Source organism: Mchenga conophoros, linkage group LG17, assembly GCF_057382185.1.
Source record: "Mchenga conophoros isolate Kocher_MC1m ecotype Shallow Benthic linkage group LG17, M_conophoros_male_GT1.1, whole genome shotgun sequence".
Taxonomy (NCBI): Eukaryota; Metazoa; Chordata; class Actinopteri; order Cichliformes; family Cichlidae; genus Mchenga; species Mchenga conophoros.
Genome location: NC_140542.1, coordinates 13832368 through 13860271, shown reverse-complemented (window position 1 = coordinate 13860271; position 27904 = coordinate 13832368). Strand labels below are relative to the sequence as shown.

At 41.8% G+C, this 27904-nt stretch overlaps 2 protein-coding genes across 3 annotated transcripts in view; one reads left to right on the top strand and one right to left on the bottom strand.

Moving 5' to 3' along the window:
- Nucleotides 1-64: 64 nt before the first annotated feature.
- Nucleotides 65-22409, bottom strand: LOC146555175 (PH domain leucine-rich repeat-containing protein phosphatase 1-like). The gene is made up of 17 exons (XM_085251101.1): nt 20501-22409; nt 14214-14410; nt 13403-13528; nt 11313-11461; nt 8888-9034; nt 6888-7115; nt 6347-6549; nt 6205-6265; nt 6008-6103; nt 4487-4642; nt 4168-4368; nt 3732-3894; nt 3290-3420; nt 3083-3199; nt 2779-2973; nt 2456-2693; nt 65-1861 (listed from the first exon to the last, which is right to left on the bottom strand). Exons 1-17 carry the CDS (start codon nt 22074-22076, stop codon nt 716-718), a joined length of 5130 nt encoding a protein of 1709 aa, XP_085107227.1. The 5' UTR covers nt 22077-22409; the 3' UTR covers nt 65-715.
- A 1528-nt stretch (nt 22410-23937) lies between these two features.
- Nucleotides 23938-27904, top strand: part of LOC146555174 (tensin-3-like) — a 56342-nt gene continuing 52375 nt past the window's right edge. For both annotated transcript variants that reach the window (XM_085251104.1, XM_085251102.1), the window contains exon 1: nt 23938-24045. The gene's annotated coding sequence lies outside the window, so the exon portion shown is untranslated. The remainder of the gene's footprint in view (nt 24046-27904) is intronic.

Sequence of the window (27904 nt, the reverse complement as noted above, 5' to 3'; positions counted from 1 at the left end):
AAAGTGATACTGTGTGGATGGTTCTGAATGAGCAAGATTTTAACAGATAAACCCAAGTCCGACATGTTTTGGTTATCTGAAAACTTTATTATATAGCAAAAGTAGCTCTCTTGTGCGGTTTGCTGAAAACTGTAACACTGTTTTGAGAACATTCATTAAGCTGTCAACCACTGATCAGCATGTAGCCACTGCAGCACCACTAGACTCTGCACACCCCGAAAAACAAACATCTGGAATATCAGCCTTCACAAATAATCATCTTTTCTCTCAGAGAACATTAGCACGCTTCAGTGACGAGGTCACTTAAAAGTATTCAACTCCTAAGGGAGTTAGTCCAACCGTTTTGCTAACCCCAGTAACTGTAAGGCCATCAGCCATGGCGAGCAAGGAGAGAAACAGTCTGCTCTAAGACAAAAACAGACAGGTCCGACTCTAAGTACCAGTGAACATAAAATCAATGAGGCTAACACAAAGCAAAGTGCTTCAAATCAAAGATGTGGAACAAATGAATTTACAGGTGAACATTTCATCAACATGAGTGTTAGAAAAGTTTCATTGGTTTCAAGGTGAAGTAAACAAAACAAAAGCTGTAAGGAAACAGTGTCAAAGCCGGGTCAGAGTATTCTGAGGTCTTGAGTGAACTTAATGCTGAGCTCGTTCACAGACTCTGTGGTCTTGTGTGAAACAGACTGACTCCAGTTGTGGAGAGCAGCTGTCAGAGGGGTGTGAGGAAGTAGTCTGCAGGATTCTGGTAGTTGTGTGCTTGCTGGCTGTGTGTCTGTAGCTGCTGTTGCTGTTGCTGGATGATCTGCCGGACTTCTTCTTCCAGCTCCGGGGGAATGATGAGCTGATCATCGGGGTCTGGCTGGGCAGGGGCGTTGAAGTAGCCCCCCTGCTTCTTGACAGGAGCATCGGCAGCCTCCTCAATGAGGTCCTGGTTCCTGCCTTGACAGGCCACAGAGCCATTACCTCGAGCCTTCCGGCCCAGAGTTCCTGACCGAGCCTCCCCACCGAGGTAGGGAGAGGAGGGCGGGACGGGGGAGGCAGATGGGGAAGGGAAGGCCAGAGGCAAAGACTCACTCTGCAGCGTGACAGGGGGAGGGCTGTCTGTGCTTTGCTGAGACTGAGCACAGTTGTGTCGTAAGAGACAGTGGACGTCAGCTTCCACCTCCACACGGCTACCGTTGGAGAAGACACCAGCGATGGGCTCCTCGTCCTCGCTGTCAAGCCCGTTATCAGACAGTGCTCCAGAGAACTGCCTGTGGAAGCTGCTCCCCCTACAGGCGGGCCTGTGCGTGCCAGCTCGCCCCGGGAGGTTCGGGTGAGAGGTTGGGGGTTCAGCCTGCGGCAGCGGTTCCTCCGAGGACGCCGTTGATCCCACCTCGCTGCTCATCTCAGATGTGCTGAACTCGCTGCTCAACTCACTCACTGTTGCTGAGGAGGTGGGCGGCGGCTGTGGCAGCGGAATGCTGCCATCACTGCTTCCCGAATAAGGATGTAAACCGGGCTGAGTTGCCGGGCCAGGGCTGGGTGGTGGCGGTGGCGGCTCGCAGAAGCAGCAGCATTCTTCAGTGATGCTGAGCTTCACAATGACGGCACTGAGGCTATCAGAGCAGCCGTAGCTCTGAGCCAGAGTCACCAGCTTCTTTGCAGCAGCCAGAGCATCTGGTAAGTTCCTTACCGCCTCCACCGCCTCACTGGGCGACAACATGTCCCACAGTCTCCGGCTGCCCAGGAGAAAAAACTCGTCCTGCGGGGTAAGCGCCACCGTGGAAACATGGGGGTGAGGTGTCACTGATGGGCAGAGGAAGGAGTAACCCATAATCCTGGTGGAGTCTGTTACGCCGCTCACTTTGTTATCCTGCAGGGAGGAAAAGGACAAACAGAAGCATTTGTATTTCCCCCCCGGAAAAAACTCGACAATAATGACATTTATTTATGGTTTTGTAGGGTTGAAAACGGACTGCTGACTGTTTCAGTAACAAGCTGTAAAACAAAACCAATATTCTCTTGTTCCAAAGTTAATTTTTCTTTTTGTCTGTTTAGATTCAGTATTTGTGTGCTCTATATTGTTGGTCTCACCAAACTAAATGAATTGAATACAGTTTACTGTCAGTTATTTTAAAAAACATTACAAAACAGTCTGTGAATAGATTCGCCCCATCAGTAGTCCAAAAACTGGTGTGGTTTAAGACAGAGAACAGCTTAAGCCAGACAATATTTAGCTCCATTAAATGGCCAAAATCGGCCTTTTTTCTTATTTTCTATTATCCATTTATATACTATAAGCATGCAAATTCTGGCTGTTCATATTAACCATGGCTAAAGTTTCAAATATGCAAAACAACTCTATTAGAGTCCAAAAATACAAATATGGAGCTGGAAGTGAGAATCACAGGTGTCGATAAATGGACTTGTTTCAGCACTTTGTGCAGCATATGAAACGTGTCGTTACCTCAGTGATAATAGCGTTATGCTGCCGAACCCTCTGGTACTCGGCCTCGTCTTTGACAGTGTGGATGTGTGAAAGTTGCATAGCTTTGCCATCTCGGCACAAAACAGCCTGGCACCTGCCAACGTTGGCAGTTTTCAGAGTGAAGCAGCCACCATGCTCACTGGACGCTACCGGGTCATGTCTGATGTGACACAGAGCTGCTGACCCGCCCATCCTCTGGCCTGCTGTGCCCAGTTTCCTGCAGGAGATGGGCACACAACATCCTGAGTGAGGTGAGGCTGTTTTCCTTCCAAATCACACATCGTTTGGAGGTCAGTGTTTACCTTTGCATGGTGAGGAAAGTGTTGATGATGTAGTCCTCTTGCCTCTGGCCCCTCTGAAGTTCCTCTGCGAGCACATCTCCCATGGTGCACTGCAGCAGATAAGGCACCTCGACATTCCTGTCTCCATCAAAAACTCCATACAGAGCTTCATGAATGCCGCAGAAGCTGTCCAGAGCCAGAGCAGCCACACACAACCTGAGAACAGCAAGACGGAGGCAGTTTAGAACAAGAACAATGACACAAAGCCAGAGATGGGGCATAAAAAACAAAACAAAAAAGGCTGAAGCATCAAAGAAAGACTGACTTGTTTTTCACTCCAGAGGCCTCCGTGTAGCCATGACTCCAGACTGCAGGGACTCCTTGGCTCTCACTCACACAAGGAGCTGAAGGTGAAGGATCCACCCTCAGACATCGGATATTACTACAGAGAGAGGGAGAACAGGACAGGTCAGGCAGTTGCTCTTTTATTCCCAAGCTCAGGTGGTGGTGTGTTTATGTGAGTGAGTCATACTTCAGGTGTTCCAGGCTCTTGTGGTCGAGGCTGAGTCGAGGATTTCCTGTGAGGTCGAGCTCCTGGAGTTTTGAAGGAAGGATCTCTGGCAGAGTCACCTCAGTCAACTCATTGCAGCTCAGATCAACACACTGAAGAGAAACACAGTGTCAGTCCTGACATGTGCACACGAGTCAGATTAAATTGTTTTTGTCTAATTTATCATCTTTTTCCAATTTGTTTTATAAACTGCATAAATTCAATTTTCTTTTTGCATTTCTTTTATTTTCTCTTTGTTTCTGTTCTGTAACGCTGGATAATCTATCCAGCATTAGCATTACCACAGCTACCTCCTCCTCTCAAATAATACTTCTGGCAGGTAAGCATTAATTCAGTGAGTGGCATTAGTACACTACAGCTACCTCCCTATTACTAGGTGAAAAAGAGTTAAGTTAAGATTTACCTTAATCTCAGGCAGCTGGAGGACTTCAGGGAAGGCGCTGATACAGTTGGAGTGGGCAGAGAGCGTGTGCAGGCGCTGACAGTTGAGAATGGTCGTGGGCACCGCTCTCAGCCTGTTGCCACTCAAATCCAGCTCCTCCAGCTGCTCCAGTCGAGCTAGTTTACTGCAGGACGTGGAGGTAAAAAGGAGTAATCATGACCTGCACCAAGGCTCAGATTTTATACAGGATGATGAAGGATGTGTACCATTTACTTAGGAATAGAACACCTTGTAAAAGCAAAGGAATGTGGGAATTGGTGGTTAGAGGTGGAGTGAGTGAGGATAGTGGAGCAGAAATGATAAAGGAACCCTACAGTTAAATCTAACATGTCCAGATGTAAAGAAGCCTTTATGGTCACATTTTAAAGCTCAGTTTATATCAGGTGCAGTATTTCACCTGGCAGTGAAGGTTTGCAGCTGGTTGTAGGCGAGGTGAAGCACTCTGAGGTGGCCGTGTCCAGTCAGAAGAGAGATGCACTTGTCAGTCAAGCTGTTATTGGTCACGTAGAGCTCTTGTAGGCTGCTGAAGGCATCCTCTGATAGGCTGGCTGCAGGGAGGTTCTCCAGCTTATTGGCCGACACATTTAGGTATCGCAGGCTGGGAGGAATTTCCAACAGAGGGTACAAATTTAGTACAAGATAAATAACGGATACATGCTGATGGGAAGAAACACACAAGAAAAGAACAAAAGGAGGGAAGAAAAAGATGTGTCCACCTCTGCGCTTTGATGAACAAGTTGTGTGGGAGCTCAGTTAGATGGTTGTGTTGGAGGTCCAGGACTTCTAGCTGTGATCGCTCCAGCCTCTCATCCAGCTGACACACATCGTTCCAGCCTGCCAGCAGCTTTCTCAGGCTCCCACTGGACAGCAGCCTAAACACAAACAGCACAGCCAACTCAGTGTGTGTGCTGTACATCTGTTAGTGGGACCACCATGCTGAGCACCATCTGATTTCCCATGGAGGTGCAATGAGTTCACTTTGTATTCAATTAATCTATGCTTGAGATTCATGTAGCTGGAAACTATCATCAAGCATGAATGAACCCAAATAACTGTGATTGTGAATGCAGGATTACATCATACGAATGAAAGAAAATCTGTCTGTTCATCCGTTTTTCACCCATCTCAACAACTATTCATAAGATCTGCTTAACACTTGGCAGGTGTGTTGCTCTAGGTCTGAATAAATGAAGTGGTGATTTTAGGCCAGACTTGATGAGCAGTTCTCATATTATGGCTGAAAGCACAGTGTTCACACTGTGACTGCTGCCTACTCCACTCTGTATGTGGAGAGGCACACACACACACACACACACACACACACACACACACACACACACACACACACACACACACACGTTTGTTTTGCTACCTGTGTGAAGACATTCACTGATAATAATGCCATATTTACCCATAATTGCAATCATCACAAATAAGTGCAAAATAACTAATCTAATATAATTCTAATTAGAAACTTTAAAAACATGTTTTAACCCTAACACAGGCCCCTGAAGAGGTGTAAAATTGGAGCTGACAATTTTTTTTAAAAGTTAAAACTTCCAAATTTTGAGAATTCCAATCGGCAAAAATGTAAACTGGTTCTCACAGAAAAGCTCAAGGCGCTTTATTTAAATGCATCATTTTGATATCTTTGGTTTCCTGTGATAAAGGCTCTAGCCACTCATGTGGTTTGGATGAAAAGAAAACTGCAACCCACAATCTCCTCATTCTGCACAGCCACGTTTTAAACAAAGTAACGTGCACAGACACACAGACACATGTAGTCAGTGGATCCTTTTAGCTGTCCTCCTTTCTAAACAGTAACTTTATGATTATTGTATGTGATACATTTAAGGGGCACGTTTAAATTGTAGCTAAAAATGTTAGGTGATATCCCTCATACAATTAATCAATCAATATCATACAGTTTCACGATTTGAAAAAAAGAACTGCCTGAAAGAGATGTAGTTTTGTATTTTTTCATTAGTTTTTATTTTCAGTAATAACTTTCTTCAGTTTAGTTTAATTTTTGCAAGCTTGGTTCTTAAGTCTTTTTAAATGTAATTTAATATATTTTAAGAACCTTACCACAGGCACATTGAAGATCAAGTAAGTTCCAATGATGCATTATTATCAGCTGTTACGTCCAAGCTGCTTTCCCTCACTTTGATTTTTGTCATTTCCCCACCTGTTCTTTCATGAAAAGCATAAGAATCATGTGTCTGTGCGATGCTCACCGTACAGGCAGCTCAGTGACACAGTTATGGCTGATGTCCAGCACTTCCAGTCTGCTGCTCTCCCACACCCAGTCGGGGACACATCCCAGCTTGTTCCTTTAGGAAAACAAACAGAGTCAGCACTCAGCTTACAACAAGCACATGTTCTGTTCTTCTAGATTGTAAATAGGACAGTGAAGTATTCTTAGTTTTTATACCAGGATAAATCCAGCACAGTCAGAGTCTCTGGAACAGGATGCACCTCCAGCTGCTTCAGCTCTAAAATCATAACACAACTCTTTATGGCACGAACGTCTTTCTGGATTTAATATCTCTCTAGAAAAAATTAAGTGGTCGTACTGTTGTGTGCAGCATGCAGGCTCTTGAGGGCGTGGCCACAGACTCTGAGGAGGGCAAGAGTGTTTCTGTCACAGCGGAGGAGCTCCAGCTTGCAGAGAGAGCTGACATCCAGCTCGTCTAGACCTGTATCCCTCAGGTCCAGATGAACAATGTGGGCCAGCTGCTCCACATCTGCCACTGTCGCCTTCTGAAGCTGGTTCAGCCTGTTCGAGGCATACAGCACAGAGAGGAACAGAGAAGGGGGAAGTAAAGGAAGAGGGAAGAAAGGACCAGAAGAAGCAAACACTTTAACCTCTGACCCGTTTCACATTTCAGAACCTGAGAAGAAGTTGTTAGGCATTCGTAGTACGACTGACCAAAATAATTAACCGACAGGTTCCCTTCCTTCACCGTCTCCGTCTTTATTTTGTACTTCAAAAGGCTAAATTAAACCTTTGTTGCCATTTCAAAGACCACCAAACATGAAAGGGGAGTCATGCAGAACTGCAGTATTTGTCATTGGCAATTCTAAAAATGTAAGCTACTGCGCGGACATTTTTACCTGAGATCTATGTAGCGAGCAGACAGCCACTGCAGGCCAGCCAAGTCCAGGACAGAGAGCTTGTTCCCTGCCAGACAGAGTCTCTCCATCCCTCCAAGTTTCTCTAGGACAGGGGGCACACAGCTGAAACAATTGAAGGATAAGCCGAGGTAGGTCAAGCCCTCCAGAGAGCCCAGCTCCACAGGCAGTGAACTCAGAAGGTTACCGTCCAGGAGAAGAGTCTGCAGGCTGGCCAGAGCCAAACAGAGGGAAGGGCATTTAGTCGTAATTACAGTTTTTCTCAAATGCTAAAAACACATGTCACAAACGTTACCACCAGGTCCCCCAATGTCCAAACACAACACCCTTCTCTAAAGCTACATAAACACAACCACACCTTCCCACTGCAAAACTCAAACTCCCACACCAATAGAGCAGCTCGAAGCTGTCAAAACTGTAAACACTATACACAGCATTACACACTACAGCAAAACAATTGAAAACACAATGCTCAATTTGTGAGAAGGTTCTTTGTTTCATAACTGCCAATGCATATTTTAGAAACTATACAGTAACGGATCGTCGTAGATCCCTGCAGAGGATTAGGCATTTAGATTTGTGAGTTTCATATGAGTAGTATAAATCTATAGAAAATCCTGCATGTACGTACACTACTGTAACACAACTCAATGCAAAAACAGAATCTATTGCACACAACAGTAATCTTGAAAACATGAACAGGGTGTGAAGTTTTTTTATTTACGTTATTCACACCACACACACCACAATCACTGTGCGGCATCATGTCGCTGAGCTGTTGCTCGCATCTCGTCCGTAATGATGGTGCGAGGTTGTCTTGCTCTCCCTCCTGGACCTTCTCCTCTCCCATGTTGGCCTTCTCCTCTTCCTCGTTGGTCGCTCCTCTTCCTCCTCTCATTTGAAATCCTCTTCCTCATTGGCCTGCTCCTCTTCTTCCAGGGCCAGCTCTTCTCCCTCCTCTGCATCAAATTCCTCTTCCCCTGACTCTGCCTTCATCCATTGTGTTTGTTTGGAATCTTCAGCATACTGTGCACTCTGAACTTGCTTTTACATGTGGGTACAGCATTAGCAACAAGTGTCTTCAATTTTGAGTCATTGTGTGTAGTGAATGACGCCAGGTGTGTTCCTGTGTTCAAAGATTGGTGACTGTGGCAAGCATTTTGCATCACATGGGCTTTCATTTGAGAATATGAGCAGAGTTGTTTTGCAACATGTGTTTTAGCAAGGAAAAATGTGTTTAGATTTATGAGTACAGAGGGTTGTGTTTTGTGAATTGTGTCTTCATGTGACATGTGTTTATGGTACTGGAATATGGTGGCTACATTTAGTAAATGTGTTTAGACTACTGGTCATTTGGGTTACAGGATTGGCTTTTGTGTTTTAACATTTGAGAAAAACTGTAATACAGATACTGTGTGTAAAAAACATGTTATGCAAATATAGTGTTAAGAAAAGACTTCAAACACTAAACAGGACTGACATTTTTGTACTGACTTGTCTGTAAGTATAAACAAGCTTAATTTGGAACTTTTAAATATTACTTTATATTCAGTTATGGAACATAGCTGAGTATTTTACATTAAAAGTAAAATACTGTTTCCAAATAAACGCCCCGATTCCAAGTTAGACATAAAAATTGTGTTTTGCCTTTTGAAATTCCTAGAAAATTTCAAAAGGAAAAAAAAAAAAGCCAGCATATGCGCAGAAACTCCAAGCTCCCACATCACACAGAGACACTGTTAGTGTCACTGTGTACTATGGGCACTTGGACAACACCTCTAGATTTCTACGACAGAAGTCTGGTGCACAGCCAGCTGTTCGCTCAATAGAGAGATGGATTAATCAACGCTGATGTACCGTAATGGTACTAACAACAACTCCAAACTGATGTCTCTGTCAGCAAAATGCAGGTCAGTGAGGACACATCCCATTTTAGGCTTCATTCTTATGAAACTGCAAACCTTGGATCGTCATTTACTTACTTGTGCATTGTTCCTACTTCTGCAGGCACGGAGGAGAGACGATTTCCAGACAGGTTTAGCTCCGTGAGGGAGGTGATGTCACACAGGGCCAGAGGAAACTCAGACAGAGCGTTATTTGACAGACTAAGGCTTCTCAGTTTACAAAACCTAAAGAAAAGGGGAGAGAAAGAGAGAAGTATTCAGCAAGAGTGTGTGAGAGAGGAGGGAAGGGCAAGAGGAACAGGGCCAGACAAAGAGAGACAAAGATATTCATCTCTGTGCTATAATAAGACTCTGGCCTTCTTTAAAACACAAAAAACACACACAGTGAACAACTATTACTTACATAACACCTGCCAGATTAAAAAAGTAAAATCAGCACAGAAGAAGCTAATACAAAGGTTCAAGGACACAAAGTATCAAGTTTTCAACAGAACAATGCAGCCTGTGCTTCAGGTAAGAAGCTTGTGTATATTGTTTATATTCATTGCGCTCTTCTCCTCCTAATCCAGTTCACAGAGCAATCAGAGTGAAAGGCTGATCCAGGCCCACATTCTTCTTAGTTAGACTCACCCGCCCACCACAGCAAGGATACAGTCCTTAAAACACTGCATGATATGCATATGCTTGTGCCAAAACAATGACGTGTAGAGATTGCCATCAGGCAAATTTCAGGTTTTGATGTCATGTTGCCTTGACAGGCATGGATGCAAGAAGCCAAAATAAAGGCAGACAGAAAGGAAAACGAGGCTGTTCAGATGAATGCTGCTAATCTCTGACTGTACATAATAGGTTTGTCAGTGCTGGTCACTTTACTTACCCACTTTACCATAAAACGTAACGCTGGTCACTTTACAAGACAATCTGCAGACAGTTTATGCTAGAAGTGTAAGCTATATTTGAGGATCAGGGCATTTTTACTTATCTATGCAAATTTTGTACCAAAACTTAAGAAAATAGAGATTGTACTGTCTCATACTGATGTCCTCATTAGCACAAAACTATTACTAAACACTTTTTTAGACTACACCTCCACTACTGTCAATTCTGAAAAGACGCACATGTCAAAAACAATGTGCAACCCCTGTCGTTGTCATTTTTATCCAAAGTGAAAAGTTTTCGTGCTCTACGTCGCAAATCAAAGCTTACAGAATGGTCAAATGTCTTTAAAATTGCTGCCAAGATAACAAAATGACACAAGGACCAAGTCTCAGTTGCTGAGAACACGTCTCTTTGATGCTCAGCGTAAAGTGAGAACATCTCTAAAAACTAGGAATGCTTTTATCTGCACAATAAGGTCTAAGTGATTTTCTAGAAATAATGAAAGGGCATTTCCAGATAATCAGTCAGTTTGTGGTGTTATATGGATTATTTAAACAGAGCAAGCTCAGGAGCAGCACACCACCATGGCAAAGTACAGTTGGGGAAAACAACTTTTTGATTCCCTGCTGAGAGTAAAGCATTATACAATTACCTTATTCTGAGTTTTAGTCAGTGAGTTTCTTTTTTAATTGACGTTATAAAAACAAAACCTGCTTTTCGTTTTTTATTTTTAAAAATTCAAAATAAAAACAGCCTCCAAAAAAACTATAACGGAATAAAGCAAGGGACTAAAGAGCGAGGCAAATTTTATTAGTGTTTTCCTGATGAGTTTACAGTGCGAGTTAATAGTGTTTTATCTGTTCAGCTGATATGTTAGATCTTGCATCTCACTGTGTAAACAAACTTTAAAGTTTGGTGCTTTCTCTGTGATTCATGAAAGCACCAAACCTCACTTTCCCACTTCTGCTGTACATGATAGCAGAAGCGAGAAATAAATAAGAGAAACTGATGAAAACTTCCATGATGAACCAATTGAAAAGTAATTAAGAAGTAAATGTAATTCATATTCAAGACCTGGAAAGTTTTTCCTCCGTGATACTAAACGGGTTTCAAGACCTCATAATCAAGCTTTTGTACAAGCTTGTTTGTACACCAGGAAAACTGTGCAAGACAATTTTGCAAGACATTATACTTAATATTTTGTTATGAAGGTAGTGTGGAAAAAAGAAGCCAGAGATAAAAGAAAGTCAGAGAAAGACTGCTAAACCTCATAAAACCGTGACATCAGCAGCTGACGTCGCCTAATCTGACCTGGAAAACACAGAGAAGCCCTCTACCCGAGAGGCCAGACAGCTGACGTCAAATCTCTCATCACTGCTGCAGCTCTCTTTTAATCACTCACACACACACACCCAAAAACCATCATGCTTCCACCACCCATGGATAACCATGCACGAAACCACACACACACACACACACACACACACACACACACACACACACACACACACACACACACACACAGTTTACTACCAGATCCTCCCCGTGCCATATCATTAAACGCACAGGGAGAGACGTACTCTGAGAATCGGTGTGTGCAGGAGAGCTGATGTGAGAAACTGACCTGGTGAGTGCTGGAACACCTTTGTGAGGGGACATGAAGTTGTTTTTGAGGTTGAGGTGGGTAAGGTCCTGGCTGTAAAACAGCTGAGCAGGCAGCTCCTCCAGGCTGCAGCATGACAGGTCCACCGAGTTCACCCTCTGAGAGGCGATCTGAGAGAGAGAGAGAGAGACAGAGAGAGAGAGAGACAGAGAGAGAGACAGAGAGAGAGAGAGAGAGAGAGACAGCGAGAGAGAGACAGAGAGAGAGAGAGACAACAGCCTTGCAGTTACTTCCATCAAACTAGCCATAATCGGGATCCATTAAGTTCATTTCAGACTAATTTTTATTCTTTGACTCTATTAAACTAGTTTTACATAACATACATACACTCAAAGTCTTCAATGATCCTTATTTTCATTATAATAGGTCTTGGTGCTGCCCTTAATCCTCTGTTTTCAACACACGCTTTTAGCTCCTCTGCTTTTCAGCGAAGTTTCTTCCCATTGGCTACCCCTCATAAACAGAAAGTTTGAATAGTGAGTGGGGCTGCTGTGCTTACAACCATCTTTGTGCCTGAGATGACCATATTAGGAATATTTACTGAATATTTAATGAATATTTACTAAAGAAAAAAACAACAACAAAACAAAATGGTATGAAACTGTGTGAGTATTTAGGTTTACAGATGGTGCAAAATGCAGCTGCTCGCATTTTAACTAAAAATGGAAAATTTGAGCACCCTGTAATGAAATCCTTTCATTGGCTACCTTGTCAGGTTCGAGCAGATTATAAGGTCCTGCTGCTCACCTACAAGGCTTTAAATGGTTTGGCACCTTCATACCTCTCTGATCTTTTGCACCTTTATGTTCCATCCCGTGCTTTCCCATCCCAGGATTCTGGCCTTTTAAAAGTTCCTAGAGCCAGAAAAAAAAAAGACTACTGGGGAGCGTGCTTTTTCTTTTCGTGCCCCATTTTTGTGGAACAACCTCCCTCAAGATATTAGGCAGGCATGCTCTGTGGAGGTTTTTAAAGCTAAGTTGAAGACCCACTTGTTTACCGTATCCTGCATGTCTTGATTCTATGCCATTTTGTTTTTTTTAATTTTTATTGCTTTTAACTTTTATTATGTTTTGAACTTGTTATTGTGTTTTTAACTTGTACGTATCACTTTTATTTATTTATGTCTTCATTTCCAAATAGCTGTACAGCACTTTGTTTGAAAGCGCTTTATAAACAAAATTATTATTATTATTATTATTATTATTAGATCACATGGATTACTCGTACACACACTAAACTCATTAAATAAATTCTGATATTGTAACAGTAACAATGGTGTGACAGGAAATAATGAAAAGCAGAATCGGTCCCATTTAAAGGAAACATTCAAAAGCCTTTCAAAAACGAAAGCAAGGTGCTCGTACAACACCAAAACCGGTTTTGTGTTACTGGAATTATTTTTCCTGTTTACACAACACTCAACAAGTATGTCAACTATGAGGCTAATGCTCATATTTGTCAAATGAGTTCATAGATTCATCTTTGACTCCTCTCATTCACGTGCTTAACTGTCCTTTGAGCATGTAACTGAGACACGTGTTGCTCAAGATGGTGATCACTGTTTGGTGGTATGTAAGTGTAAATAGGTCCGTATGACCCACAGAAACACTCTGCTAACCCTAACCCTGTAACATCTCTAAACCAGATTCTGCCACTATATATTAATGAAATTGGAATTATAGAATATTTCTGGAACCAACAAGCATGAGCTGCAATGCTTAAACATAGTCTACTAGTCACATAAATCCATAGTTTCATACTGTTTTAATCCTAAATTCAAACCTTAAATTCACACAGATAATGATGTATTTTCTTTAGAAATGTGGACAGAGTACACATCCATAAGTTTGAAACTCAATATCCAGTATTATTCTTTAGCAGAAGAGATACTAACACAAAAAGGGAATTCTGCACTTGAGAAGCTTTAGATTTACACTTGCATACAAAGCACATAGCAAGTTACTGCTAGTAACCAGTACAGACAGAAGCAATGATGACAGCAAATTGTTTAAATGTTCAGATGTGCCTCTGACTACAATTGCACTTTGTACCTTTGAGGCTGTCCTCTGCCAGCGGAGGTACTCTGTGTAGGAGTCATAGCTGATGTAGTAGGTCTGACTCTGGGGACCAGCTGAGCTGAAAGCCAGACAGTGGCTGTGTCTTCTCACTTCCTCCACCTGCATTAAAAATTACATTTATTGAGTATCTATCTTTCCAATGACATTCTCATCATTCAAATGAAATGCAGCCCTAAACCATTACAGAGCCTCCACCATGTTTTACATATGGCTGTAACTGTACCTCTCTCCTGAACTCCAATTTAAACCAAAAATCTCAAATATGGATGCGTCACTCCATACCTTGTTGCCACCGATTTCCCGTCTATATTTTTTAAGATATTTTCTCCCTGTTTCCATCATTAAAATACCTTCTTAACAGCCACTCTTCCACTGAGACTAAGGAATCACCTTACTGATGAAAAAAATACCCTTTTACACTTGTCACACCTATGGGATTTATTTTTTTGTAGATTCAATTGAAGACATGGGAACCAATGATGTGTTTTTGCAACAAGTACTAATGCCTAAAGATGCAATATAAACTTGTTTCTTTGGCAAGTTGTCTATTATGTGTAGAAAACACTTTTTAAGCTTGAATGATTCATTAGGTCAATATTATCCAAATCTCAACAAAGGCTTGCAGTTAAGCTAGAACGAAGACCTAGGAAAGAAGATCCTGATGCAGCAGGAACAAAAAGACCTCTGGTCTAAACCGCAGAGTATTTTTGTCCCTGATAAACAGATACCCAGCCACAGTACTTGCTTGTTGTGTGTCAAAGACATGAAACGTCTCACAAAGTACCTTTCCTCCGATGAGAGGGAGGATGTGCATCTTGCCAGTGTGGGCATGCTTCACAGACGAGACAATGAGGCAGGTTCCACTCAGAGTGACCTGACGTTTTGACCAGCGGTTCACGGGCAGTGCCAGCTTCCCTTTCCGCACGTTAAACACCCCGGACAGCTGCACGCGCTCAGAACCTCCCACACTACGAGGTTTACCTGCGGAGGGAAAGAATACAGTATGACAGAAACAGACTTTTCATAACAGCATTATAGAGGTTACTGTATTTTTTGTTGTTGTTTGCTCTATGGGATTTTGTGAATCAACTCTCTCTCAATGGTCTTCTCTTTCACAAAGTGAGAGCTGCGTGGTTATGTAAGAGAACTGTAGCTCAATAGCCTGTGGGCTGGCAGAGAGCAGTCACTCAGTCATCATTTGTTACATTAACCCTTTGCTGACACAAATTAGCTTCAGTAATGAATTGGAGCTGACTTTTGCCAGTATAAGCCAGAATACATTCTAGGTCTTTTAAAGCACTGACTACATTGTCCAGGGTTTTTAAATTCTTGGAAACTCAAAGTTACTTTATATGCTCTTACCAGTGAATAAGAAAAAGGGAGACACATGAAGAGTCTGAGCCACTGAGAGGCCTGAAATCAGATTACCTTGTTATGTAACGTCCTACAATGCCAGCACCTACATCCTCCCTACTGCCTCCTCCAGTGACTTACACACAACATCACCTAGGTTTCACCGGCCCTAGCTGACTCATCAGTAATGCTTCAGTGAACCTCAGTGCTTTAATGGTACTGAATGAAATCTGTAAAGTGCAAAGGATTTAAATCTGTCAGATATAGAGTCTTAAACTGAATCTTTTATTTTTTTGTTAAACCTATTTTAGACTCTTAATTCAAGCATGCAAACTAAACATTTGGGCTACTTTTTCCAATTCAGCTTCACGCACATCATGATTTATTGTGTTCTAACATATCATAGAATCACTGTATCATCATGTAAAATATATCTTATGAATTACTCACTGACTCCTGCCCTTGCTGGAGATTATATTCTTTATCAAATCATTTGAAAATCATTTACATCTTTAGACCTCAATATTCATATTGGATTTTTAAATCACCAAACACTGGCATCAATTTTAAAAATCCTATATCAGTGCAATATCTTCCAATTGTATGCTTTCCATGATCAGCACTAACACTGAGGTTTGTATCTATTACAGCAGGGTTAGGCAACCTTTCTGATGGCAAGTGCCATTTAAAATTTCCTCAGAAGTCAGTGTGCCATATGATTGCATTAGCAATAAATTTAATAACGCGCTATATGAACAGTTACACACTATATAGAACCACTTTATAGAATTATATTTGTTCGCAGATGTTGGCAGCTATCAGTGAATAGTTATCAGCTATTTTGAAACAAAAAAGACACCTTTTACCCATAACAAGAACTCCATAACAGCAAATGAACTGTACAACAGAAAATACAAATGCTATTTATGGTCTCCTCATAACAATGATAAGAAAAATAAACTAAGCCAATATGACATGTCTGTTAATACAGAGACACACATGTTATGTGATCTCTGGTCTCCCACTCAGAGACACAGGTCTCCAAGTGTCCAGCATCCAGACGGCTACCTGAGGACACTCATGTGAGAGAAAATCTGCTCACAGATATGTAGAGCCAAATACCGTCAATAACGCCTCTGCAATGTTCTGAAGAAGGTCAAACTTGTCAGGTAGTGATGTTCAGCAGGTGAAAATGCAAGCTCCATGAACACGCACAGCTGTGGATTCCAGCTGCTTCGATGTCGCATTAACTGGCATTAACTCAGCCAGTTAATGCGAGACAAATCCAGCTGCTCATTAAAGATTTCTGGTTTGTTCAGAAAATCAAACATTGGTCCACACACCTGAAAGTCCCAAAAATGCATTGTGTCTCGAGTTTACAGATGTATCCGTGTCTTTCCGTGGTGCTGATGCTGTGCTGAGCAGAAAGCTCCTGAAGCTTTTGAAGTGTTGGAATGTGGAAAGCTAACAACGTCCCTCTCACCAGTAGGCTAAGTTATTTTTAGCCAATTACAAGTTGAATCTGGTAGTTTGGGTTGTTAGCTAATACCGTCATTAAGAAGAGGCACAACTAATGTGTCTATGCGAGCTGATTTGCGATGTGCACCGCTGGCGCGGCCATTTATTTTTTGATGCACCTTCTCAGATTAATTCACTGCGTGTTGTGCCCAGGGCTGGACTGGGACAAAAAAACCCAAAAAAAAACAGCCCGGCTTGACTAAAGACCGGCCCACCAGGTATTAAAGCCATAAAGCCTTTGAATGAAAACAAATGCTGTTGTGACAGTGATGTACAATCTTGTTGGTATATGTATGATTTCTATACATTTTACGTCAGATAAAAACTTTGGTTGTAAGCTTCAGATAATTATTTATCAGACATTTTAAATGAGAATAAGAAAGTATTTCTTTGTGCCCCCCTTTCCCTGTTAATGCCCAACCTTGTCCCCTGGCAAAACTTTGCTAGACCCGCCCCTGCACAGTTACCAGCTGTCAGCTACTTAGAAAAGGATCCTGGTGTTATTTGTCTCTCAGAAACAGTTCATAGCTTCCGTTCAACTCATTCATGTCACCTAAAAGGTAAACCTGTTTCTCCATCACCTGTTCTGCTCTGATGATCCAGTAAGGACATCTCCTGGTTTCATCTTCATGTTTCCCTCTCACCAGATATACAAACCGATATCATGACCAGCAGCTTTACAGCTGTGGCTCCAGCAAAAATCAGCTGATACTAGAAATTAATATTAAATAAATTCTAACAACAGCTGATCAAGCTTAAACGTGCTGCTGTTTAGCGCGACATCCGGCAGTTTCTTCTTTCTGGCGCAAAGTGGGCGATAAACAAACAGGAGAGAAAAGCCGATCAGCTGATCATTGATCAGTTTCATGATTAAAGTAGCAACAGCAGAGAGAGGGGGAGAGAATGAGAGAAGAAGAGGCAGCTGTGCAGCGTAACGACAGAATAAATCCACCTTTGTGTCTTTTTCCATCCTAGACAAACCCTTCTCAGATCATCACGAAACACGTAATAATTTCTCTGAATGCGGGACGATTCCGTCTTTTTACGGGACGGTTGGCAACTCTACTAACTAACCTTCTGAATAAAATAAAGTTCACTATCAGTAACATCATAGCACCGACCCAGCTGTATAGAAACTCTGTCGTGCTAGCTAGTACGCAGTATGAGTTATTGTAACTGACTGTAAAAAGTCAGCACAACAAAAATAAACTCCACCTAAACTTGGTTTATATCTGACCCAGATAGACTGCAGGTCATAACTTCTTACCTGAAGTTCAGTTCACCTGACACTCGGACCGGCGGCTGCCTCGGGTCTCTCCTCCTCCTGCCTCCCCTCTCCTTCATCCACCTGCTGGCCTCCACCACTTACTAATGTTACTGAATCTGTGGAAGCTCCGCGATAGCCACCACCAAACAACTGAGTTATTTTTACACACCAATCCACCACGTTTCATTGTTTATACCGTTACCAAAAAAAAAATTAAATAAAATCATCGGCCCACCGAGCAAATGCCCGGTATGCCCGATGGCCAGTCCAGCTATGGTCGTGCCATCAGTTAACCCTTCGTGTGCCAACTGTGGCACGCGTGCCTAGGGTTGCCGACCCCCTACAGTATACCAAAAAAAGGGGAGGAAAATCAGCACACCTGGAAAGCTAAAACCAGAATCTCACAAAAAGAGAAATAACAACAACAACAACCCTGAAAAAGTTGTCCAGAACTTCACCGTCACTGTATCATCTGCAATTTAAACTGATGGAGCAATCAGTTTTTTCAAATCAAATTTTATCATCCATCATCAGTTGGTTACCAAACTCTATACTTTTTAACGGTACCAACTGAATTACGTCTCTACCCTAATTAGCAGCAAAATTTTAGTACCAGTACCATCTGATGGAGAATGACACCATGATGTCACTTCTGAAGTGTGGCGAAATCAAACAAAAACACAGTGCAATAATGGCAAGCTGAACGCCACCTCAGGTGTTATTACACTTTTCAAAACCTGACGCAGACATTTGTAGTGCAAAATGCAAAGCTGGCCATGGCAACACACCTAATCTGAGGAAACTCAATTCATTTGCCATCTGCAAAACATTATATATTGTAAAATACGTTATGCTTTCAATGGAAAAAGATTATATACTTAATTTGCTGCTTTACACACCAAACATTTCAGTTTTCTGCTAAATATCAGATGAAACAGGAGCAAATCCCAGAGAAGGTGGAGGCAGCATGTCTTGAATATTTAAAAAAAATTAAAAAAAAAAAAAAAAAATTTAAAATAGCTAATATTTTAACATATCATTCAACATTACTTGTGTTTGAAATCATTTAGGAGACTGACATATAATTAAGATCTACTAACATGTCCTTTTCCCCTTTTCTAAATTCTGCGCATTTCCTCATTACAAACAGAAACAGTGAGGTCTGACTCTGCAGACACCAATGGTGCACTGAAATGTAGATAAGCTAGAACCTAATAAAGGAGAAGAGTTTCTCTGAAAGTGAAACAGAATGTTGAAAAGAAGACAGCCAAGAGTTACTATAGTTCATTTCATTAGCCTGCAGCTTTAGAAGAAAAAGATCTGTGTGAACTGTTGGGTTTAAACTAACAAACCTTATGATTGGTTGGTAAAATTGTTGTCATTATTGGTAGATTGATCAGTATCTAGTCCAAAAAATAATATATAATTAACATAAACATGAACACAATGAACAGAGCCCAGTTTACACTAAACAACATTGAGGAATGTGCATTGTGTGTGTCCACCCTTTCCTAGGCGGAGGAGGTAAGATGTTGGTTGTTAATACACACACACATACATGCCCTTTCCGTCCGTCTAGTTCTCTGAATGGGGAACATCCTGTCTCTCATGAAGCAGGCAACAGCCACACCCTACTGATGCTAGACCTCAACTTTTTCTTGCTTGTGTCCAAAAAAAAAAAGCATCTGACATCCTGAGCCACCTCTCGTGTCAAGTTGCTGAATTTTAGCCAAATCTGGATAAGAGTTGTAGTTTCAAGTTGGAAATGCCACTCAGACATTCAGACTCAAAAAAAAGGCTGTAAAGTCTGGGAGAGTAAAGCTGCGACCTCTGGATGCTGCAGTTTGAGGCTGAAGAGGAGCCTGCAGCTGCAACTGTCTCAGAGGTAGCCGAAACACTGAGGAGGTGAAATTTGAGTTCCACTAAGGTCACTTTTCTCTTAGCGTAAGCACAACGTGTCAATGTGCATTTGGCTGCTGGGATTTCAGATGAGTCAAACTTCTTTGGCTCAGCTCGGGACATCAGAATTAACCAACTCGTGCTGTGCAAACACATACGGGACAACAAAACAAAACAAAAAAAAAAAAAAAAAAAAAAAAAACGTAGAGCAAAAATGTCCTCTCCTGAATTAATAGAAGGGCCCTCACTGTCAGCTGCACAACTCTATTTAGTGTTATGTTACTACTGTGAGACATAAAAGGAGAATGACGGGCAGGGGAATCTGTCCAGCTGCATTTTCAGAGTGCAGAGAAACCAGTTTTGTAGCATGTCACGAGTGTGTCTATGAGGGTTGCAATGGTATGTGTAATGGTCTATTTAATTATTTATTCTTTTTTGGGAGGGGGGGGCTAAAATATAAGGAATTTTAGCACATATCAAAGTCCAATCATTTCCTCCCGACTCTTATTTTGCAGCCTTTGCTGATGAGGTCAAAAATGAGGTCAAAAAACAATATCCAGCAATGCTAATCCCATAAGAGTCCCTGTTTTTCCATCCTCTTACCATGACAGTGGACAAAACAGGATCTTTTATCAACAACAACAACAACAACAAGAGGAAGAGGGAAGAAGACAAACTGATTCTATAATGCATCAGGATTTGGTCTTTGCTGACAGAGTACACCTGTTACCTCCAGATGTGTCTCCCTGCCTTACCCAGTTTACACGCACAACACAGCTTATTGTGCTGCTGGGACAATTGAATCCACTTGTTTAACGGTCTGAATGACCAAACATAATGACAGCACTCATGGCATGGTGAGAACAGAAGAACAATGACTGTGTAGAGACAAGCCAAGCACAACTAAAGTGGCTTGCATTAGTTTGTGGTGCTCTTACATCTAACACTGCAGGATGTTTTAATAAGAATTGGGACAACTGTTGTCTTTACTGAGAGAAGATGCCTTTCCTTCTCACTAAAAATAAAGTGCTCACCAAAGTAGAAGCGGATCAGGCAGCCAATTTCAGGATTCATGCCCTCCTCCTGCACTCGCCATGGATCTTCAAACCCCAGATTAGTGAGGTACTCATTTAAGATCTGCAGAGGTCTTTCATCATCCCCAAGCCGCCTCACAGCTCCACCGTGCAGCTGGATGTAGAGGGCCGGCATTGGGCTTATATTGATGGGCTCAAGCCATCCTCTGCTCCCCCCAGGGACCTCTTGTTCAGGCTGGACAGAAGCTTGGCTGGTCAGAGGGCGAGCCTGTGAGCTGCTGGAGCATTTAGAAGGAGGTTTGATTAATATGTGTGTATCTGTGTGGTCACCAGCCCCAGCTTCAGTGTCAACACTTGGTCTTGCGGATTGGTTTGAAGTCTTGGGGATGTCTGAGAGAGAGATAGCTGAATGTGAGGGAGAAGAGATGAGGTCTGTTTCATCAGAGGAGCTCTCAAATGGGTCAGGTCCCTCTGGAGCGCTGTCACAGTTTGGGCTCAGCACAGAAGAGTCGGTGCCCAAACCCAACCCATCGCTGAGTGAGTCCCCGTGCTCCATGCTTCTTGGTCCCCCTGCACTGAAGTCCTCACAGGTGCTGCTCTCTATGTCAGAGCCTGAGTAGACTCCATAACAGTCTCCAGTACTCAAATCCACGCCAATGTCATTCAGGTAGACCTCAGATGAAGAATTACTAGCAGTTTTGTCATCAAGTAGCAAGTTAGAAGGCAGTTCCACATTTTTTGTGAGTTCATTCTCCTCACTTTGGAGATTTTTAATATCCACACTGTCACTGAGACTTTTCATGTCATCAGCATGGCCATTAGTATCTTTACAAAGATCGTTGAGGTCACTTAAAGCAGTAGGTTTGCAGTTAATTCTCAACACAGCCCCAGCTTTACTTCCTTCGAGCTTACAGGCTACCTCTTTAGAAGTAGTGTCCACTGTACACAGCACTGGTCGCGGGTAGGAGGGCGTGAGCCAGTCGTGGACGTGAATGCAACCCCGCCGGAGGTCCGATCTCACCCATGTTTTATCAGAGGCCTGAAGCTGCTTCGACTGCTTCTGTCGGAGGAAGGTTTTTCGATCAAGACTGAGGGTACTCAGCGGCGAGGATGAGGGAGCTGGGCTGGCCGCCTCCGCAGAGGACGCTCCGGTCGAACTGGTGGTCGGCGGAGCCCCCAGAGACAGATTCCTCTTGTGCCTGTGCCGCCTCCTGCTCAGCATAGAGTTTACCGAGGTGGAACTGTTCACCGATGTCAGACTGTAAATGTTGGCCGTTTTCACAACGGACATGGTTGCGTTTTTGGCCGCTCCACCGATAGCGTTGGCAACTTGGCTTTGATAAATCCCGTTCCTTATCGCAATCTGGAGAAGGGAGGTGGCCGCAAGCCCCTTCCCGAAGAGTTTCGCTTCTGCGCCTCCTCCGTCATCCTCCCCGATAGATGGTCTCTTTCCAGAGTGCTGCGGCGATAATCCGCTTGGCTTCACGGAGTTACTGTCACTGCTAGAATCAAGTGTTCCCTGCAGTGTCGAAGAAGACGAAATCGCTCCACACTCGTTTCCCTTCACACTTTCCATTCTGTTAGCTTGCAACAGCAGCGTAGAGTAGTTAGCAGCAGCCCGCAGGTAAACGCTAGCAGTTAGCTTAGAGCCGCTAGCTCGCCCTAGTCACTGCAGGCTGGTAAACGTAAACGGCTCAACATTAGCTTAGCATACTAATGTACAGCGCAATTGCTCTAAAGAATTAGTACGCTACATCTTCCCATGACATCGGACGCCCGTTAGCTCTCTAACGGGAGCTTACCGGCTGGTGGAGATGAGAAAACGCATTTCTAGCTGGTCGCCATGGAAGCTGGCGCGACCACCACTGTACAGACTGCTCACGAATGGTCAGAGGCACACCGTGGACAGGGCGGGGTCTCATCGGATATGAATTATGACACATTCGCTTGCTACCAGAATGCTCGGAATTTTCCCAGTGAACGTACGAAAAGCTTCACGATCAGTCAACGTAGTTAAAATAACGGGGAAAATCCTATTTTCTCCAACGCTGGCTTTTAAGGAACAAAAAAGCCTGACAGTTAAAGCTCTACACCACACCCTAAACCTTTAATCCCGAAATTACGAAATATTTACTTGGCTTTATGTAGTTTTTTTTTTTTAGTCTAATACAATATGGAAATGAAATTATTTTTAGAAGTAAATATTTGTAAATCTATTATATGTTTGAGGCTTTGTACAAAACAAGCTAGGGATTAAAGGATCTGACAATATTTTGAAGACTATCCAAAAGAATACAATCAGCAGACGGACAAAGAGGGGAATTGATTGCCAGTTGCAGTTCTTATATGATTTGCAGAAATGTTTTCATCTAATTCACTTTACGATCCGCTTCGTAGGAGCCAGTGAAGGAAACATAAACTGTAGCTACATTAGTTGATTTTGTGTTAACACACCCGGCGTGTTAATTTTCAACAGTAAAAGTATCTTTTTACTGGTATTAATGATCTTTAATTCTTCAACACACATTTATAATTGTTCTGTCGATGATATTTGTGTTAAATGCCGTACGGGTCTTATTAATCAATAACCCGTCATCTGGCGCCATCTAGTGGAAAATGGACGTTATTATTGAGATATTGCCGACACTATGTTATAGTCGTTGTACTGTTTTTTTCATTATACATATTGTCCTCCTAACCCCGATTTACCATAACGATCAGTGATCAGTCTCTGGTAAAGCACTATGAAATGCATTTAATCTGTATGAAACTGCCTATAGAAATAAATTTGTTAGTGTCCAATAGCACCAAAAATATGTGTTTAAAATGCTATTGCAGTAAAATGTAAGCATCCACTGAAGTAGCCACATCAGTGCTAAAACATTGTGCTATTTATCTAGTGGTGGGTCTTGCATACATTAGATTTAACATTGCAACTGTTCAACTGCATGCAAAACAGTCATTTTTCACCAACTATTGAGTTTTACAAGTCAAATCAACCTAACTCAGTTTATTTGTATAACCCATTATCACACATGAAGGTTCAAAGGGCTTGGCAGACATAAACCATACAAGCAACAATTTAAGAAGTGACGTTACAAGGTAAATCATATCTTAGAGGACTCTGTTTCTCCACTCTCTAGTTTAAAAAAATGTGAATAGTTAACATTGAAATGTTGGGAGATTATGCAGTAGATTTGAATAGAGTTACCCTGGAGTGGAGATAACTTAGAACAAACATTTTTGTCAGCTCCCATGTGTGTTGCTGGCTGTTTTTTTAAGAGTACTGTGATTGGATTGTTCCAGCTGTCTTTTTCACAAACAGGGGTGGACACACAGTGAAGTCACACTGCAGTCCAACAGAGGGCAAAGTGCAAGCAGTGCTGTAACAGTGCAGTTTATCACGCTCTCTCTTGCTCTCCGTTCCTCCCTCCTCCCACCTCCTGTGAAGTCTCTCTCTCACACGCACACACACACACATGTACACAGACTTTCACTCATCAGGCTGTACATTTGACTTCTTGTTTGCAGCACCAGAGGCCGAGGTAAGCCTGTTCCTGTTCTCTCTTAACACGTTACAGTAAGTGTGCGGCAGTGTTAGCCAACATCCTGCTTTCCCGCTTGAAAGCTTTCCTTGAAATCCAGTAGCCTCTGATGCTGGTCCAAATCTCTTTAGTGGTAGCATGTGATGGATGGTAAATTCAAAACGGGGGGCTAGGATTACCACTCCCACGCAGATGCAAAGATTAACCCACTGACACATTAAGACACTGAATCCCAGGAGACGTGTTTCCACTGGGCTTTAGTCCGTCTTAAGTCATTTAATCTTATATTAAGTCTTAAAATCTTGCCTACATTGCCAGTGGGGCTGTGATAATTCCACTCATTTCCATTGCTAACAACTTGCTTTGAGAATTCCTTTGAGTGAAGTGACATGATTTTGATACAAATGTTGCTGCAGGATTCAATTCAGTGTATCTCTGGGTTGGGGTGGGAGAATGTGTAAGAAAATAAAAAAAATCTTTGTGGGGATCAGTTGGACTAAATGGAGATTAGCTTAAAGCTCAGGACAAAGGAGACTTTAACGGAGAGCACAGAATTGGACAATAGATCCTGACCACCACAACCATGGTGGGACATCGCTGTCAATTTCACTTGTGTTATTTTGTGAAAACACTTTCAATTTCAAACAGCCCGTTTGGCTGAGTTAACAAATCAAACCCTGGCTCTGCTCCTTCTGCATTTAAGAGGGAAGTCTTTCGCTTGTGAGGAGAAAAATAGAGAAATAAAGATGGCTAATCCATTTTGAAATGCCTTCCTTTAAAAGGGGAAAGAGAGGCTGTAATTGGATGTGACCAGTTTGGGCTCCCTATGGCAACATGTGTATATGCATGTGTGCGGTTAAGTCGCACACTTCCGTTTGTTTTGCTTCCACAGGCGGAGCGCGGACAAATTTAGATTGCAGCAGTCTTAAAACGTTGGAAAAACAGCCCAGAAATACATCATTGGAGAGCAGTCAGTCATTAAGAGTGTTTACCCAACCCTGTCAGAAAGGGCTCACTCGAAAACAGCAGTGCAACAAGTCCAGTTCACAGACAGTTAAGATTTAAACCACCATGCTGTATATGTATGCGTGCATTCTGAGGCCAACGGGTCCCTGAGCACAGATGTGTAAAAGCCCCCCCTCCACCCCTGCCCCGCAGTCTTTTTGGTGTGTGTAGTAGTTTGCAGTAGTTTAATGATTCTTGGTTACCTTTATGGCTGAGTAGGTTTTTTATTTTTTTTTATCTATTTATAGTAATTTTGTAACTCTATCTGATTTGTATCTCATTTTAAGCATTAGCTATCTCTTTTTAGTCCTTTTTTTGTCTTTGTGTTGTTCTTAGTCTGTCTTTATGTTTTTGCGTCCTCTCCCCTTAGTTTTTGGTACTCCGGCTTCCACCCGCAGTAGAAACACATGGAGTTAGTGTGGTTACATTAATTGGTGACTCTAAATTTCCCACAGGTGTGAATGAAAGAAGAAAAAAAGTCGTCTGTCTCTAGGTGTTGGCCCAGTAACAGGCTAGTGGTCTGTCCAGGGTGTACCCCACCTGTTGGCCTGTGGTACCTGAGATAGGCTGTAGCAGCCTATTGCTTCTCTTAAGTGGTTTTGTGTCTCTTTGGAGTCATTTCGCATCAATGTCAGCTCATTTTGCATCTCTTTGCAATTTGTTCATGTCTGTTTGCACTTATTTTGCATCTCTCTGCTGCCATTTAGTCTTTAGAGGCTACAGTAAAGCTGTCAGCTATCCTAGCATATTCATTTCTTTCATTGTTGAAGAACTCTAGATTCTCAGGTTCAGTCTTGAGCAGCTTGAGGTTTACAAATCCTGGTCCTTTGCCAGTCTTTTTTGCTTACTACACTCAAAATTGGAGACAACATAATAACAAAAAAACCCAAAAACTGTATCATTCTCCAAAACGTCCTGAAGACTTTTTTTTTTACGCAGTTCTTGGACACACAACATAACTTAGAGCTTAATTTTTGGCAGCTAAATTAAAAAAAATGTAGTTCCTTTAATGACGCAGGCTGCTGCTGCAGTAGATTATTCCTGTATGTTGTTTCAATGAAAATGCCTGTCTCTGTTTACTTTGCTGTGGTCACATGGTCAAGATAAAAGCAGGTCAACCACTGCTCTTGTCACACTAATTTCTCTTCTACTGTGTGTGGGTATCACTCCTCTAGATATCAGAGATGGGCAGTAACGCGTTACTGTAATCTGATTACTTTTTTCAAGTAACGAGTAAAGTAAGGGATTACTATTGCAAAAACGGTAATTAGATTACCGTTACTTTCCCCTAGGAACACTGCGTTACTAAAACCGTGATTTTTTTGCGAGAATGTCTCACGACAGTGACGTAAGCGAGTGCGCAGTTAGTGACAACAGCTGTGTGCAGATCAACAATGGATCACATATCGAGTGCGGGAGAGAGTATGAGCGTGCAGCGTTTAAAGCGTGGAAGTACTGACCTTACTTTGAGTTTGATTCCATAAAAAGGGACAAAAACATTAGTGTCCGTTGTGCGTGGGAAGAAAACTTCTTTTTACAGCGAAAAAAACCCCTAAACTTCCGAGCAAGCACTGAGTGCCCTATCACGTAATGGGAAATTCACAGAGAAACTCGCGGATTCTTCCATTGACCGCGGCACACCTGCACCAGGGTAAACCTCCGCCTACCACAGTCCTGCTTTACAGGTGAAAATAGAGCAACAGGACCGCTGAGTCTTTGGCTTTATTTATTTTCTGCTGTGTTTTACTTGCATCTATTTGAAAGACTGAGTGTAAACACAATTTTTTTTTTTTTTTATGTGCTGGAATGTGTAGAAAATAGGTTTAAATGTTAAACTAATTTATTCAAGTCAGAGAATGTTGCTTATAGTTTAATTTTTGTTTGATGCATAAAGTTAAAAGAATAAAACGAATAAAACAAGTTAAAAAAGAGACTTTTCCATTTGATTACATTTTGTATGATGGATTATGCAGAAAAAGTAGAATTGGGCTGAAAGATCTATCGCTTTATCACCTATTCAGGTTGTAAATCGTGTTTTTAAAAAGTAACTAAGTAACTAAGTAATTAATTACTTTTGAAAATAAGTAATCAGTAGAGTAATGGGATTACTTTTTTGGGGAAGTAATCAGTAATTAGTTACTGATTACTTTTTTCAAGTAACTTGACTATCCAATGGATTTTAAAGGGTAGACCTTTTATTTCTTTGTTCTAATTTTAATATAATTTTGTATGTGCAGCTTTTCAGCTTAACTTTTCACACTTTCACAACTGACAATAAAAATATTATATATATATAAACATATATAAACACAGTCAAACGATACCTCTCTGCTATTGCTTTTAACATGTTTTTATATATATTTTTTGCACATTTTTGTTTTGAGTTCTTACTATGAAACGGCACATTCATTGGTTGAGCATGTCAAGGATGATTCTTCTCTGAAATTCTTGGAAATTCATGAAAATTGACATAATGTTCTCTCTTTGACCTGAAAATAACAGCAAAACCCATAAACTTAAATTATTTACTGATGTCGTAGAAGATGGAAGCTGCCTTTTTGTTACTACAGGTTATATCCACTTATCCACTATATCACTGTCAATAACTTTAAGTGATGAAGAATTCTATAACTTATTACAATATTTGCATTAATGTGACAAAATTTTGATTTGTGACTTGCTGAGTTGTTAACATTATATATGGTCTAAAAATGGCGTCAAAAGTAAATGTCTAAAGCATGTTATTAAGGACAGAAAGCTACTTCGACATTTTATACTAATGTTACATGTGTAATATAGTATGAATATTAGTTGCTGTCCACATAGTGAAGTGTTAGTTAGCAAAAAGCATTTT

Coding starts and splice junctions, on each gene's coding strand:
- LOC146555175 (XM_085251101.1), bottom strand. CDS start 22,076: ATGGAAAGTGTGAAGGGAAACGAGTGTGGAGCGATTTCGTCTTCTTCG. Junction 6,550..6,887: donor GCTCGCTACATAGATCTCAG/GTAAAAATGTCC, acceptor TGCCTCGAACAG/GCTGAACCAGCTTCAGAAGG. Junction 2,694..2,778: donor ACTTTCCTCACCATGCAAAG/GTAAACACTGAC, acceptor CATCTCCTGCAG/GAAACTGGGCACAGCAGGCC.